A 17,756-nucleotide genomic window follows, 5' to 3' on the forward strand; every position below is an offset into this window, starting at 1 on the left:
CCCCTTGCCCAAAACTGAAGTACAGATACCTTTGATATGGCACACAGCAGGTGTTAGACTGTGCCCAGTGCCAGGACTGAAAGGGAATGGGATGGGAAGGGCTGTACTCAACTGCCTCTGTGGAGGAAATATATGAGGCAAAAGTAATAATAGACCTGTTCAAATATACTGTCTTTAGGACCCACATTTCTGGACACACAAATGCTGATTTACAGACCACAAAAAAGTGTGCAAATCTTTTAGGAGAAGCCTAAGAGCTTGGAATTTTTTTTCTTAAATGTTGTGTGGACCAGAAGCTACTGCAATAATGCATTCAGACCTCAGTGCATGATGTCCTTAGTCCCAGCTCCCATAGAGGCCCTAAAAAATGCAGATTCTCCACATTTATCATGATCAGTCCAAATCTAAATGAGAGACTCAAAATAACTAAGGGTTGGCAACCACATCAAGAGTCTGGGTGTGCTTCTTGTCCAGGTGTGCTGAGGTGTTCTTCTCAGAAAATGGATTTGCACAACTGGTTGAGAAAGGCTTTCCTCAGCAGTTCTGCATGCTGCCTTTCCCCATCCCTATTCATTTTTCACGCTAGAAGGAAAGCCAAAACCTTTTCCAGACTGGGGAGAAAACATGGAAAAGGAGGCAGAACAAGAAAAAATGATGAATTACAATAGGTGAGAAGCAAGTAGCAGACTGTCCCAGGGAACTGGGAGAGCCACATTCAGGATTTCTGCTGCTGTCCTCCTCCATCTGCTGAGCACTGATTTCTCTCTTGTTTTAGGAAAAAAAATGCTGTCATTGGTCATAGAAACCACCCCACCACAAATCTGTCAAAACTGGCCAGTCATCCTGAAATTATGAACCTACTTTTTGTTCAATAGATGTATTTAAAAACATAATAAAAATATTTTCTAGGTGATCTACACAGGGAAGTGTTCCTTCCTTGTGTATGAATGTCTCCCCATTCCCTCAACCCAGTGAGAGTGATCACATAAACCAAGGGTATGCAGATGCTTGCAAGTGGCTGAATTATCATAGATTAGCTACTTATTACTGTTAGTTTAAATAAATATGCTTTCTATTATAATGTGCTGGAAGCATAAAAACATCTTCAAACTGGGGACTAGTAATCTGTTCAGCCATGATAACTTAGCTCTTGTAGTGTTTCTTGAGGGAAAAGCAGAAATATTCAATGATGGTTTAACCAGTGACAGGTGACTGCTGCAGTGGCATAAATAAAATTTGCATGTCCTTGGTACTTGAGTCAGACCACACCAAGACATCATTTTGAAATGAAGTGGAACATATATTTTAATGCCTGCAAACATCAGAAAGGTATTTCAAAGAGCAAACACATCTTCTTCCCTTGGGGTTAAATGCTCCTTGAGCTTTCCACCATCCAGATCCAGGATCAGTTCAGTAGATGTGCTGGTGAAATCCAGCCCAAATCCTATCCTTGGAGGGTCCCATGCACCTTCCAGAAAGGGGAAGCAGTTTTATCATGACCCCAGCCATCCTGCACGGATGTTAAGTGGTATTTTCACACACTTCAGCTGATTGCTCAAGTGGTATGGCAGGCTTTTGCCATACAATCCCAGAGCAGCAGGGATCCCCAGTGATGTGGTCCCAGCCATTAGGCTGCTTCTTTGAGTGTCTTCCTGTTGCTTTTCAGTGCACGTGACATCTCTGTGCTGTGTGCTTTTTAATCTTTAGAGGTCTCTCACCACCCCATGCCTCCAATCTTCCCCTCTCCAAGCCCTTTGATCAGAGCACTTTCCCCTGCCATACCCATCAGTGTCAGTGGACACATGGCCCTCTGTAACTGCTGGGGACATCCCCCATGGACAGTGAGGAGCAGCTGATTTCCCTCCTGGACCTGTGCCCCTCTTCCTGTCATGCCATGCCGCTTGTTTTCACCTAAGGAAGCTTATCAGGACCAAGCTGCTCTCCAGGGAGCTGAGCTGGGCAGTGGCTGGGAGTGACATGGACACCCTCTGCCCCCTGACCTCCAGGCAGGTGAGACAGTGATGTAGGGAATTAGAAACACTGAAGCACATGGAGAATGGGGATACTTCCTTTTTGTTTTGGTGGCTTTCCCTAAGGTGATGAAAGAACCAAGCATCCCATCTGATACCTCTGTGCCTGCCTGTTTTCCTCAGCAGTACAAAAGCTGAGGAAACAGTACAAAAAAAGCAGTACAAAAGTCTGCCAGAGCTGTCTATCTGCTTGTTAGGTATGATTTCTGGAAGAGAAGGGATGTATGAGTGAGGAAGATCTTACAGCTCCAGCATTGTCCCAGTGCCACCCAAACCTTCTCCATTTCTTCAGACTAGGCCAGAATTACTTTTGGGACTCTGTGCTTATTTTATGGTACATAAAGTGTGCAAAGGTATAGAGACAGCCAGAATCCCTTCCATGGGTATTCATGTGACACCTCACACCCAGGGAATGCACTTCTGGAGTCAATGGGTTCCCTAATGTGAGTTCCTAGATATGGAAAGAGGAAAGAGAAAAATAATGAATGAACATTGCTGAGAAAGAAGTCTCGGAGGAACTGTGCCTCAGCAAAGAACATAATCACCTTAACCTTATTATTAATATTTTTTTAAGCAGGAAGATGGTCATCTTAAAGCTGTCTGGTATCTGGGCTTTGGTAGAGCACAGTGCTCTAATGAAGGACAGGGTTAGAATCATTTTGGGGCTGAAGGAATTAAGGAGCTGGCTTGTACCCAGAGTTGAAACAAAAATTGCTGTGGGGCTTAAACCTGTTTTTAACAAGAGTATGTAGCCTGCCAGATCTGGTGAGAGATTAGCAATTTAATTATACAGGCCCTGGCTTCCTGCTTCCCACTAAGTGCCTAAAACCCCTCTAAAGAGGCCATTACCTTCCTTTTTTTTTTTTTTTTTTTTTTTCTCTTACATTAACTAGGCAATTCAGAGCAGCTTAAACACAGAGGAAGGACAGGGGTTCTCTTGCAGAGATCTCAAGGTTTTATGGCTAAGTGCCTCCTGATGGATCTGTCAGAGCATCCCACAAGAGCAAGCCTGTCACTCCCCGCAGCGACCATTAGCTTCATCTCCAGCATCCCTGGAAGCATTTTCTGTGTGTCCCCTCTTGAACTCACTGAGGAGAGCACAGGCTTTTCTCAGGCTCTGGCTGACTTTGAGAGAGAAAGAGGCAGAGTGAGCAGCCAGGCTCTGGGCAAAGGCTTTGGGGCAGAAAGCCTTGGCAGGAGCCTTCGGGGATGGCTGAGAGCTGTTTCACGTGGGAAACGGGGAAAGGCAGGCAGAAAGCTGCTGAGAAACATGTGACATGCAACCTGCTGAGCTCCAAAACGCTGTTTGAAAGAGGGAGAAGGAGAAAGAAGTGCCAGACAGGAGATTTTTGTCTTTTTCATTCACAGGGAGCAAGTTTATTAAGGATTGTGAGGCTCCCATACCATAAGCAATGAATTCTCTGCAAATGTTTTTCTTTCCAGCGCTGTCTGTGGGTGGTTTTCAGACAGTCCTGCTTCACAGATGCTCTTCAGACGTGGCAGTTGATTTGTGTTACTTTTACTACTGCAAGTTCACCCATGCATGCAGCCATTTCAGTCCCCTTGGTTTTTTTGGTGTCTCTAGGTTCAACTCTGCTCTGCTCTCCCAGCACCACATCCCCAGCCAGGCACCCACTGAGCCAGTGTCTGGATCCCACTGTTGTATGCACCAGTGCTTGTTTTGGGAGTAAGGTTCCTGCTAAGGAGTGCAGGGAGCAGGTGCCACATACTTTTAACAGGTGTGTTCCTGATAAATGCCCTTATGATGCAGAAAAGTAATGATTTCTCCATCTCCTACACTTTTGTCCATCCAAAGGGCTGAGCTAGGAATGGATCAGACCCCAGAGCACCAGGTTGCTGCTGTCAGAGTTGTTGGCTATTTTACCTAAAATCCTTCAAATACCAGAGCAAAGACATCTGCTCTGCAGGCCACAGGAAATCCAGCAAGAATGGAATGGAGTGTAATTGGTGACAGATTTGTCACCTCTGTTCCATGGCTGAGGAAAAGCACTGTGATAGATGAGACCCTGGCCTCTTCAAGCTGCCTTTATGTCATGCTAAGCCAGGCTTTAATTTCTGGGACAACAAGGGAGAACTCCATTCCTCTTTGTTCAGCCACTTGGCCCTGGGGATCAGCCCACTCTGGGGTCATGCTGGGGTAGGGAGAGGATGTAAGAGAGCAACGGCACTGATGGAGGTGCTGTAGCTCCCCAGTGCCCAATTTGTGGGAGCTGATTGCACCTTCAGAGGTGAGCCACACTCCAGATATGGGATTGGGAAGTCATTTCCCCAGCTATAATTGTCAGGTGTTTCACCATTACCTGGTTTGTTTTCCAGTGTGCTCCCTGGAACCAGCTGGGAAATTTTTGGTTGTGTGAGAGCACTGGCAATGCATTGGTGCTTTCAGCCATGGTTTCCAGCCTTACTTGCAGTTGAATGTTGGTGGGGTTTGTACACAAAAACCAAGATATCCCCTCTGCTGGGAGATTACTGAAGTTGAAATTAAATTAGGGGGGAACTGGATGTCAGGTCACAGAGAGAGGTATTCCTCTGAGATTCTCACACTCCCTGGTCCCTTCCTAAAGCCTTGATTCCTTCAACCAAGAGATTATCTGGCCTCAACAAACTTAGTAATAAAAAAGAGTTGTTACATTTCATTGTCCTGGAGAGAAGCATTAAAGTACAATAAAGTATAAAAAAACCCTGGGAGTCCATAAGAAACAGACAAAACGCAGCATTTTATTCTTTGGGTTCCGCAGTTAGAGGATTATTTTTATTTTTTTTTTAGCAAATAAAATAATGCTGAGGTTTGATTCATGTTTTTTTAATTCCTCAGAAGTCTGCAGTGTCATTCTCCTGGTTTGGCATCCTAATTCAAAGTGAAATACATAAAGCCAAAAGGAGTGTGTCAAGGAGTTTCTCTAGCTTTCATCATCTTTTTTTTTTTCCATCAGCAGACGCCATCCTTTTTGAACTGACTGGCAGTGTGTAAAAAGGAAAAGAGGGAAGGGCTTGGTAATAAAATGTTAATGAGATTCTTATTATTGTTTTCAGTGGTATCAGCATAGAACCTTTACGTGTATAACAACAGCTAAATATTCGACTACAGAAACTTGTTTATAGCAACTCACTGCAGCACACTCGGAGTGTCCAGCCTTTAGGAAGAATTAATAGCTATCAGTACATGCTGCCAGCAGCTGGATGCACACTGTAAGAGGAGCTTTATCTTTACCAAAAAAAGGATATGAAAAAATACGCGAGGATGAGGCACAAGCTCCCGCGGCTCTGCAGAGCCCCGCCACGGGTGCCGGCCGAGCTCAGGGTCTGCACTGCCCTGCCAAAGGTGGGTGCCAGGGGATGTGGAGGGCTGGGATGGTGGGATAAAGCTTCATTATGGACTTCTGGAGGAGTTTTCTGAATCTGTAATTTTTGAAGATGGGAAAGGGAGTGGGATAGCATGAGATGGGGAGGTGGGGATTTCTTCTCTGTGGGATGAAGTCCTCTGGGACATCCATCCTCTGTCCAGGTGAAATGAGAGGTTGCTTCACCGCATTAAGTCTCTTCAAATTCGGGCTAGAAGAGCAAGAAGAGGCCCCAGGGCCTCTGAGAGTGGTCAGCTGGGAGCAGATTGAAAAAATATCATCCCTAATCCCCATCTGTGGTCAGCAGAGGCACAGGTTTCTGCTCCAATCTGCCTCTGGAGAAACCTCTCCTCACTGACTCTGCCGGGCAGTGTCCTTTACAGTGGGGTTTAAATCTCTGAAGATCTCCCTGCTCCCCCTGTCCTCCATCACCTCTACAGCATTATTCTATCCTGTGCATGTTTGAGTTTCAGGACATTGCTTCTCCTTGAGTTATCAAACTCTGCTGTCCAAACACCCATGCCTCACATAGCAGGAAACACTGCAAGTGTTTCTAAATGCTTGCCTGTGCAAAGTGTGCCAGGGAAATACCCTGGAAGTGCCTGAGGATAATTTCTGTGGGCAACGTGGATGTGAGCCAGAGGAAGAAGGAGGCAAGGGGATGGGAGTTCAGTGGTTGGAGCACAGGTTGTTATTTTGGTACTTCTGGATGCGTGGGGTTTCTCTGTGCATCTCGCCGTGAGTGGCACTTGTGAGCTGAGAGCATCGTAGCTGCCACGGGCAGGGTAATTCACTTCTGACCCAGCACACCCAGGAAGCTCAGCCTCGCTGCAGGGGTGCCCCACGTTCACTGCAGCACACGTGCCTGATAAAACCCAGCAGCAAACACGGTGTGATGGAAATGGAAATGCCTTGGCAGCCCAAAGCCCCTCTGTGAGGACTCCAGCCACGGGGGTAGCACGACGAGCAGCTGCTTGCATCGCCAGGCCCCAACGCTCTTGCTGTGCCAGACTTTGTAGAAATGCTAAAAGCAGAATTATGAGCATGCATCTCCAGGGTACCGTAAATATCATTTTTAATTAACTGGCAAATCTACAGAGGAGACTTTGTGCAGTTCTGTGAGACATGGGAACAAAGTTCAGCCTGTCCCTGTGACAGAGCTCCAAATTTCCCCTGCACTTTCCCAACCCAACGCCAGCAAACAGATGTGCTCTGTGCCTCCTATTTATGTGCTCCCAAGAAATTAGCACTCCGTTAAGCTACACAATGCAGTGCATTTATTTTTATTTCACTGTGCTGCAGCCTTTCAGTGGGAACTCCACATTATTTCTTACTGGAATCAAATCCAGGCTAGCATCAAGGGCTTCTTAAATCAACAGCCTATGAGGGTTGAATTTTGTGCAGCAGAAATAGTGCCTATAGCTTAAGATAAAGTAAGATAAAGCAGCTGCCAAGATTCTAAGTCCAGTGTTTGACTCCAGTCCAAAAGAGAAGGGACAGAAAGGAAGATTTAATTTCCAAATACCTGAAACTGGGGCTGTGATTTGTTTGCAGACCCACTTTAAGGCAATAAACAGCTATATTTATATCTCCTGAATGTGCCTATTATTTCAAGATCTCACCCACCAAGTGAAAGCGACCTGACAAAGCAGCACTGTAGGGAGCCAAAAAATGTATAAAAAGCAATTGATCCATTATAGATGCAGTCTCAGGCAAGCTCAGTCTATTTTTAATCATTTTAATAATGCAGCTGATTTGCTGCATCAAGGAGGGAAGCTGAAGTGGGATCCCTCACGGCGAGCTAAACAATAGGCTCATGTGGCTCAGTGGCTCTGGACATCTCCGAGAGTGTGCATGGCTCAGCCATCTCCCAGGGAAATGGTGCCACTGCAGCAGCTCTGCCCAGCAGGTCACCTTGAGACATGGCAGAGCCCAGAGACAAATGGATGATGCTTTAGGAAAGCAAGGGAAGAAGTGAGTGGGCCGTTGAATTGTGGGAAGTGGGATTAGAAAATGGGAGGGTTTATCAACAGCATTTAAAAGGTGCATTTCTGTTGCTGAGATTTGGGCAGATGGATTGTGATACAGGTTGCTGCCATGCAAGGCAGATTTGGGCAGGCACAGCCAGAGTAGGAGACTGATTCCTTCATGTTCTCCATGTCCTCCGTGACCACAGTCCCCTCTCTCCACTTGAAAGAGACAAAACCCATCTAAGCAACACCCACTCAGCTTATTTGTGCCAAAACGGCTCCTTCATCCTTGGGTGGCTTGTTTGGCCTTGGGGGAAGTCTGGAAGAAAGAAAACTTGAGGTTTCCCTTCCCTAGCCCAGAGAGGCCTTTAAATGAAAGCGCATGTGAGGGGGACAGGAGACAAATGCCTTTAGCCAAAGGGTGGCTTTTAGGACACTCAGTTAAATCAAGAAAATAAAACAATGCCTTAGTTACAGAGAGTGGTGGGAGGCCATCAAGGAGAGAGGGACCACCCATGAGAAGAAATGCAGTGAGGACAGTGAAAAAAGTCAGCCAGCAGCAGCTATGCCTAGGAAGAAGATGAGATGTTGGTTGAATATAGTGACAATAAAATAGAAATTATAGCCACATTTTTTAAACTTGAAAGCTGAGTGCCCCACAGCACCTGGGACTCCTCAGAGGCAGGATGGTCCAGGACCCCATTTTGCTGACTTCTAAGCTTGCTTCATAAAACAAACAGGACTGTCCCAGTTAAAGGCTGTAAAAGGGTTGGAACAAGGCTTGGTGCTAAACCTGCCAGGACTCCGGTCATTGCTTTTCCTCCCTGCAATACCTCAGAGCTGCTGGCGTCTCCCATACGGAGACTTCCTTATAAAAACGTTTGTCTTGTTGTCGTGTGGAAGCAGCATTTTTCCTCCTTTATGGAGCTATGTCAATCCCACTGCGGGCAAAAGGTCAGGAATGGGACTCCCACGCTCATTCTTCATCTGGCAGCACGGACCAGCCCCAGCCTGGCAAACCCCTCAGATGGAAAAAGTGGCTCCTCAGCCCCATTGCCAGTGAGAGGACTGAGAGACGTGGGATCTCAGCTGGCCCATTGAGCAGCCCAAGATGTGTTGTAGCCTTGCCTGGCAGTGCACTGAGTACCTGTAGGCTTGTCCCACACAGTTAAAATGGGGAGATGCTCTTGAAGGAAAGGAATGTTTTACCCTTTCCAAGTTGCTCACCATCATTCTCTTTCTCTTTCTCCTTATTTTTTCCCCCGGACCAAAAAGCCCACTATGCCTACTCAGTCATTTCTTTATAGAAACCATTTTTCTTACATTTAATCATCTTTATTGCCTTTTCTTGAATACTGTCCCTCATCTTTATGTCTTTTCTGGAGATAAAACACAGATGTAAGTGAACCCTGGTTTGATTCAGTGGCATATTAATATTCTCTTTTACTTGCCCCTTGGTAAATGTTAATATTTTATTTGCTTATTCAACCACTGCTGAGCAATGAACTGATGTTTCATAGAATTATTATAATCCAAATACCTTACTCCTGAGTGAGTCCAGAGCCTATAATCTCATATATGTGAAGTTCAGAACATTTTTCTGTGAACATTACTTCACATTTGGCTACATTAAATTTAATTAGCTGTTTTATTGCTCATTTACTTAGTCTCATCTTTCGGCATAGTCATATCTTTCGGCAGGCCCTTATTCTCACTAGCCTGAATACCACAGTGTCACCTGGAAACTGTGTTCCCTCACTGCTCTCCCTCTTTCAGACTGCCTGTTAATAGGTAGAGCAATGTGTATCCTCACTCAGATCCCTGGAGAAAACTCAAAATCATCTCCCTGCTCATCTGCCTTGACTGCATGAACTCAAGGTTTCCAAGATTCCTTCCCTGGAGATATATCACAGCTGGATGCCTTCACTGATGAGGCTGCTGCATTTCAGAGATGTGAAGTGGAGCCATAGGCTGATGTCCAGCCTTTGGTGCAGCACTAGTTTAATTAATTCATTGCAAAATTATCACCAAGGCCTTCAGGTGACATTGAAAGCTACTGCAGGATGGGGCTGACTTACAGCACCATGAACCAAGGTGAGGGCAGATGGCTCAATCCTGGGCCAGCTGGAACCTGATAGGCTTCACACACAGCTCCAGGTTCAGTGAACAACCACAATCCAACCTGGAGGTGTCAGGTTGAGCAGTTCCTTTGTCCAGGTTTTTGTGTGGAAAGGGAAACTGGAGATGGAAGGAAGGTTTTGGAAGCTGATGGTTCTCTGTCATCCAAGTTTACCAAGAGTATGGGATGTTCCTCTTCACCTTCCCCAAAGAGAACAAGTCTTTGTTGAGAGGACGAAGCACAGAAAAACCTGTGGAGGAGATCAAAAAGATTCATCTTCAAATCCTCACTTTGATTATTTCAAGTAAAAAAGTTCATAAAAGTTCTCTACTAGTTGTGTAGAAGAACAGCCTGACTTGCCACAGCTGAATTGGAGCCCATCCCACACCTGTGGGATGACAAAAGCACTGCCCCAAATGGACTTTTACCCATATTTGTCACACAGGTTCATGACTGAAGCCTTGGTCCCTTGGCTAGAGCAGTGGAGGAGAGCCAGGATGCCTTTCCTAGTGGGTTCCATGACTCAGGAATGTTTTTTGCCTTATGGACAAATATCCTTCTCATCCCCCCTGGACTCCTCAGCTCCCATCTTTGCAAGCTGGGCTGGCCCAAACATGACATCCTGGGACTAATTAAACTCCAATAAGCTTGTTAATCCCTTCTTGTCAACTTTTGGCCTTACTTAGTAAACTGTCTGTTCTGTTTTTACACACCTGTCTTTGTAAGCCTGTGCTTGCAGGGCAGCTCTTTCCTACCATCAAAAACCACCTTCACCCCTGAAACTCCCCACAGAAAACAATTCTGGGTCCCAGTGTGTCCCCAGATAACACTTCAGTTTTTTAAAAACAGCATATTTTGCTGAAATCTTATTTTGGCAAAAATGCTACAAAAATCTTCCCTTTTGAGCTCTTTTCTGGTATCTTATTCCCAAATGGTCGAAGAAGGAAGGAAGGAAGTGAGGATAAAATGTGGGTGTAGAAGAACATCCTGTTCTGCACAAATACCCTGGTGTGTTGTCAGATGGATGCTCTGCTTTAAATAGAAGAGGTCTCATGCTTGCAAAGGCCAAAGTAATACATTCTCAGAAATTAGAAAAGATGGAAATAATGATTTAATAAAGAAACTGTTTGGACCTACTGCCTTAAAGAATTAACCAGGTTAGAGCTTGTCATTCTCACATGTGATCTCATTTCTGTGTGCACCTGTAATGCACAGGCACAGAAGTTTTGGGGGGAAATCCCTGGGGAACTCAGAGAAATTCTTTCTTGTTTATTCTATTTGAATGGCTATCTCTATAAAGAAAAGGTCCCTTGGGGTAAGCAACCTTGAAGCAAGAGCTAGAAGAGATCCAATGGGATAGATTCAGAGCTTTTATGTGTTTGAAGAAGTACTTCTGCTTTGATCTGATTTTGTGACTCTAATTTCTGCTTTTCCAAGGGGTTGAATGAAACAGCTTTCTACACTTTGGTGCCTTTTGTTTTTCACCATCAATATAATTTTACCACAGCCACACCAACTGCTTCAGTTCTCACTAGAACATCGTGATTCTTTTTTCTCTTCTGCACATTTTCAATATTTTACATTTTTTCCCATTGTGTTTTGCTTTGAATCTGAAATTTTATTGCAATTTAAATGAAAAAAGGAAAGAGATATACCCTTGAGTACAAAATTCCCTGCACTATGGGAGTCAGGAAAATTCCACAGGACTTTCAGCAAAGCAACTTTTCCCAACAACAGAATTTTTACCCAAACTTCTGACCATCTCTACAGATAGTTAATATTGATCAGCAGGAGAATTTCTCAGCTGAATATTGCAACTGCAAGAGCCTAAGAGCTGCTATATCAATACATATTGTTGTAATAAGGGAATCCCAGGCCATGTAGAGCTGAGCCTGGGTGAGAACCCTGGAATTCATTCATCCTCCTTGCCTTTGCCAGTGGAGCACGTGGTGTTTTTAGTGCCAGGTGTTTCTTGAGTGGACATCAGAAAAGGCGTTATGTGTTCCCCTAAGCCATTTTTTTGTGCCTGATACTATTTTCTCCATCAGTTTTGAAATAATCTTGAAATTCATCTTTGTGAAGACAAAAATGAGCCTGTGTTGGACTCAAAGAGTCTGTCACGTGGACACTGCGTTCTGACCCTGGAAGATGTCTCCTGTTGTTTATCTCTGCAACCAACACAATGCAGCTACAGGGACAGTCAAGGGCCACAAGTGACATGCTTGCCCTGTTCTATTGCACAGAGGGAGCCTACAGAAAAGAATCTTTAATTTCGTATTTCAGTATTTAACACTTAGCCTTTGTGTGATCAATGGGGTGGGGAGGACAGAAGGGATCACATGTTTGATTCCAGTGAATTTCTTGTTGTGGTCTGACTGGTTGGACAGTAGCTGGGTCAGTTAGAGGTGACAAATGCATGATTCAGTCTGGCTGGAGCACTGCTGGTTCATCTGACACAGCCCAAACACTGATCTCTGGGGGCCAGGGACTTGCAGAAGGCCAGCATGTGTCCCTGTACCCAGCCTGGTTGCGTAGATTCCCAGAATCTCTGAATTTCCACGTGTGCTGGAGAGGATGAAGACCTTACCAGCAGTCAGGTCTTCTTCTGCAAATACTTCCTCAACAGCAGAACGTGTGAAATCCTGTCTGTGGTGGGCCCTGTGTCCATGCACACCAGCTCACCCCTTGCCTTACTGCCCCTGGGTTTCCACTGCCTTCCCTCCAAATGTATTCCTCTTTGCTTTGATCCACATTCATTAAAACACCCCTCCACTCACACTGGTGAAGACAGACACTTTGTCAAACCTTTAATGAAAGGGCAGCATGTGAATGATTAACAGACTTTTTTTGCAGTAGACAAGCTTCCCATGCTGGGTTTATTTCTGGAGCAGTCAACCCATTATCTGATGTGGGGCCATGTGTCAATGAGAGTTGGTCCAGCTGGAAAATGAATGACGTGTCCTTCTCTGCTGTTGAGACCATCCATCATAACATGTCCCAAATGGTCCATCATGTTGTTGTCTAGTAAAACTCGGCCATCAGAGGCAGCTCCTGTTCAGATGCTAATTGGTACATGTCTGAAAATGTGATTTCAGCTATAACTCTGAGGATATTTAGTTGGAATTTATGACTAGAGGTCTTTGTAAGCTCAATCAACTCTATCCATCTCACACCTTTATAAACAATAATGGTCTTCAGTTTCTGAGGCCTTTAGAGTAGCCTTGTGGATATTTTTTGTCTGGAATACATCACATGCAAGATTTCATTCTCAGATTTCAAACTATGTGGGTATATGTCAAATAAATAAAAAATAATTTGACTGAACAATGTGAAATCAATGAAAGGCAGTTTGATGAACCTGGCACTGTCTAGGATGCAGAAGACTTTGACACTTGTCCTGGCCATATCAAGACTTTCAGTATTTTTCCTTTTTGTGCCTCAGTTGCCTTTCTAGTTGTTTCCAGTTAACATTATAGAAAATCCTTGAAGGAAACCTCCACTGGGTTTTGCTTTGGTTGGGTCATGTCCATCAATACCTTCCCACTCCATGTGGAGCTGTGAGAGCTACAAAGTGCTAAGCAAGCAGAAACCTTTTCTCCATTAAGTGGGAGCAGATGTGTGGAGAAACAGCAAGCACTTGGGCTCATGCTTGAAACTTTCCACAAATAGAGTAAATTGAAGGATCTAGTCCTGAGAAGTGCTTAGAGGACAATGATGCTGCAGAGCTGAAAGGGTTGAGTGGTGGGAGTATGTGTCAGAAGTGGTGTTTGCAGGGTCAAACACTGCAGTATTTTTGGGGGTTATTCCCCTCCATATGTAACCTCAGCAGTCACCACTGCCTTGAGGAGTGGGTAAGGGGATCTATTAATACCCTTAGGAAAGAATTAGTATCCAAACAACTTTTGTTTCCTTGTTTTTTACACGTCTGTGCTCTCCTCTGTCACTTGCTACAGCGCAGAGCCTGGTATGCTGTGACAAAGAGCTATTGATGGAGTGCTTGTGTGAATTGGCCCAGCACTGGTCACAGCCAACTTCTGTGGGACCCGCTGCCCCTGTTGGACAATACACTCCAGTGTGCTGGGCCATTTGTGAAAGGTCAGAAATGAACAGAGAAATGGACTGGAGTCAAAAACAAGCAGTCCTATAAATATCAGTCATAGTCAAAGGCAGTTTATTCCATTCCTCCCCTCTCTCTCCTTCTGTGTGTGTGTCTCTCCCTCCCTCTGTTGTGGTTTCCCAGATATAACTCCATGCTTCTGGCTGGGGAGCTCTGAAAGGAAGGCAGCACACACGCTGCAGCTTCTGCTCCCATCTTGTACACATGGAATAATCCTCAGTCCTGCAAGCGGGGCTGACAGCCGGCACGGAGTCCAGCCGTCATCTGGACTCTGATGTTAACTTTTGCTTTCTTGGATTTTCCTTATCTGTGAGAAACTCATTTGTGACAGTCTGAGAACTAGATTTGGCCACAGACACTTTGGATTGCGACTTCTGACAGCTTTCCTCTGTTTGACTTCACAATGACTTTAGCAGCTAAATTAGAGGATATTGAAGTGACGCTGGAGCACCTACTAATGGATGTGTTTGTAAGTAAGCCACAATTTCCTTCTTAAATTGAGATGCCAATAATCCAGAAGGCAGTATACAAATTTTATGGCATATCCAAAGTGTTACATTGACTTAATTTCTTTACATTTCTTGATAAACTCTGTGTAATCCAACTCTACCAATATGTTTTGGTTTAGGCATCTCCTGCAAGCAATAATATGCAAAACTGGAACAGTGTGAGATCCAAGACAGGACAGATTTTGCACTGGTTTTGTGTATCATCTACAACTGTAATGTGAAAAAGAGGGGAGATTTGTTCAGTTTGAAGAATATTTCTGTAAAACTAGTGCATTGACAGAGATTTAAATTGTACGTTGCTTGACATCAAGTGTCCTTGACTTTAGGATTTTGACAGCTATTAGATTAAAATTTTGACTCTTGGGTTATTTTGTAAGAGATGTAGCAACAAGCAAAACAGTTGTGTTTTCAAGAGAATCTAGTTTATTACTCCTGGATGTATCAAATACCTTAAACCAGTGTAAATCTGCAATTGCTTCCTTGGAATCATTAAAGCTCAGTGAAGCAATGTATGATTTGCTTCTACACATCTGAGATAGGAATCTGTCTTTATCATCTCACCTTAAGGTTTCTTTAACATATCAAAGCATTTCTAAACATATTCTTGCATTTTCCAACACAGCTTGATGGATTTCACCTAAAGGTCAGAGATGGTAATGTTTTGGAAGGTTTTTTGGTAGTGGGGGATGGAAAGTAATAGTGAGGGATTGCCAGTTCATTTGTCTTTGTGGAAAAAAAGTCATGCCAAGGTGATCTGTACTCTCTGAATTCAGGCTATAAGAAATAAGATGGCAAGTGACCTTCTGAATTTTCAGAAGAGTTTTTGGCATCCCTTAAATGGAATATTCTGAATTTCAGGGTCCAGTGATGAGGAATCTTAGGCATCAACCACCAAAGTGAAAAACAGGAGATCTTGCCAGATTTCTAGCCTGTGGTCCAGTTATTGAGATGTCCATCTGTGCTGTGAAATGGATTCAAGTTTCTCTGTGCTGGCATCTTCCCTCAGTGCTTTGGAAAGTGCCTTTACCCCTTTCTCAGGCTGCTGGGATTGGGGTAGATGAACATTATTGGAGGCTACCCAGTGAAAGCCTCTCCACAGGGCACAAAATACTGAAATATTCTTTGGGCTGTAATATCTGAATCAGCCTAATGATTATTTGCTGCTCTGGGTTCAACTCCTTTTCCCAGCTCTCAGTACTGTGAATCCCAGAGAAAATCCCTAAGGATTTCAATCCCCATGACAAGAAAAGATGTAACATCTGCCTCTCATGACCAGAGCACACTGTGAAAGTTATTCTGTGTGGGAAGGGGACGGTGCTTTCTTTGGAGTGTTTGCAAATGTTGTAGGATAAACTTGGCACCACAATTCCTCTTGGTCTATTTATAGCTCAGCGTTGCTTCACTGACTTGGGTGTTTGACGCCTGGGGGACTGAGACCCTCCTGGCACAGGTGTCATTGAACAGTGGGTGCTTAAAGCATTTTGTCACAGGGTAGCTCCAAGCAGAATCTCAGAGACTGACAACGTCTAGAAAGCCAGGGCTGACTGAGGCTGGCCAATTCTACATGTGTCTGGTTGTGTTTGAAGGGCATGAAAAGCCTCCTGTCTTGCTGGGAACCACACAGTGCAGTAAGACAGGGAAGCAGGGAATCATATCTCCTTGATTCTTCATTTCCCATTGTCTATTTTGATGTCCGTACCTTGATTCCATCCAAATGCCTTTCCTCATGAGTTTCTGGGTTTGGTGTTTGGTGATTTTTGCAATGAGAGTGACAGCTGGCCAAATAAAATGTGGGCCAAATTCTCCAGAGGTGCAGGTGGCCTCAGTTTATGAAACCGGTGGAGCTCTTCTCAGGTTGTGTTTTGAACTGGTCTCTCAAATTTGTAATTCTAGAAACCCAGTGAAACAGCCCCAGCTGGGACAGTGCAGTCACAGCTGAAACTGAGATGCAGGGACATGTCTGTGCAGTGCCATGCTGTGCCACCCCTGAGCACAGCTGGGTCTGGAGGGGCTGGGGTGTGTGAGCAGCATTGTGCAGGGCACACTGCAGCAGTGTCACAGCTGTGTCCTCTGCACAGCTTGGGGCTGAACGACCCAGGGGCAGCATGTCCAGGCTTCACATCTCACCTCAGGGCTGGGAATCCAATATAGCCTCTACGCAAATCAAGGCTGTGATTGCAGCTAGCTGGGCTTTTCTAAATTCTACCTAGGAATTAAGGCAGGAAGAATTTTGGATAATCTAAATCAAATGTCACATGCAGAATCACCACTCTCAGGCACAATTTTCAGGCTTTACTCATACATCACCTTGCCTTGTCACTGTGTTTGATCTTAAACCACCTATTCATTTAGCAATGCTAAAAATAACCTCTGGATATACTGGATAAAGAAAAGTAAATATGAAGGAAGGGCAAAACGTCAAGCTCTGGCTGCTACAGAGCATTCTAGCAGCCAGATTTGTCCAAGGTCATTGATCCACAACCAAGTGTTATGCTGCAGCAAGATGGGTATTTTGGTGAGGAGCATGGGGCCACACTGGTTGGGCTGGATGGGCTGTGGGCAGACTGCAAGGTAACAGGACCCTCCTGGGAATGATCTTGAAGTCTGCTCCATGCCATGCATCTTCATCTGTGTCAGGTTTATTGCTGAAAGAGCAAAGCCATCTGTCACCGTAATGTTCCTCTTCCAATTCTTCAGTGCCCTCCACTGCTCCAAACCAGGTGATTACTTAGAAAACTGGGAAATTGTGGTCTATGGAGCCTTGAGTTATCTTTTTTTTCTTCCAAAGAAACTTAGTTTTAATGCTTTTTGGGCCTTAGGGGCAGTAACCCATTCCTGGATCAGTGGACCCTGACAAAGCTCACTTTAATAGCTTGTACTAAACTATCAAGCCCATTGTGTCACAGTGTAAAAGGTTATAGCAGACAACAAATGAGAAGCAACCACAGTTTCTCACAAAAACTGAGACATAGCTCAGCTCAGACTAACACACCTTGATGTAATTTGGCTTCTGCAGTATGCAGACTGAAGAAAAACTACAGAATCAGGCCGATTTTTCTCTGGACAAGCTTTTTAGCTAACTTCTCCTGCAGGAACTCACCTGGAGTGAATTTATCTCTTTTGCAGGGATGATGGTAAGCCTTGCCAGAAGACGTGTTAAAACACTTCCTCTGGAAAGCTAGTATTACATGGGAACACTTTTTAAAACATTTTTTCTTCCTTTTTGTGGAGAGCAGAGATTTGCATCTACATGGATGCAAAGGAGCTGCCACTTCCTTCCAGGACACGTCCTGGCCATGTTGTCACCCCGCTATCAGAGAAGCAGCTGGTGCTGCACTGACACTTCCTTTCCCTGGTTCCAAAGGGCACTGGAGAGCTTTGCTGGGCTGGATGAGAGGAGATAAAAGGGAAGGCTCTGACATGACATTTCATAATTAGCTGTCATCACTGGCGGGCTGCTACCCAGCCACTTGATGAGCTGGGACTTGCCTGCCTGGAGAAAGCTGGACAGGAAGACAGAGACCAAAGCAGGGGGACAGTGCAGGGACAAGCTCAGCAGGTCCCTCAGGTGTGCTACAGGAAAAAGGGAGCCTGGATATGAAATTCAGACTCTGAATCTTTATTTCATAGCTTGCAAAAGCCATCCCTG

At 44.7% G+C, this 17,756-nt stretch overlaps 1 protein-coding gene across 6 annotated transcripts in view; it reads left to right on the plus strand.

Annotated features, from left to right (window-relative positions):
* The window catches only part of FRMD4A (FERM domain containing 4A), a 356,355-nt gene that overhangs the window by 132,513 nt on the left and 206,086 nt on the right, over positions 1–17,756 (plus strand). Inside the window, exon 1 of one of the 6 annotated variants that reach the window (XM_021531004.3) lies at positions 13,752–14,067. The exons of the other annotated variants lie outside the window; for them this stretch is intronic. Within the exon in view, the coding sequence (XP_021386679.1) occupies positions 14,002–14,067 (66 nt within the window). The 5' untranslated portion in view covers positions 13,752–14,001. Of the gene's footprint in view, positions 1–13,751; positions 14,068–17,756 lie in introns of those variants that run through there. 6 annotated transcript variants of the gene reach the window in all.

The sequence above is a fragment of the Lonchura striata genome, chromosome 1A (genome assembly GCF_050655825.1).
Source record: "Lonchura striata isolate lonStrDom1 chromosome 1A, ASM5065582v1, whole genome shotgun sequence".
Taxonomy (NCBI): Eukaryota; Metazoa; Chordata; class Aves; order Passeriformes; family Estrildidae; genus Lonchura; species Lonchura striata.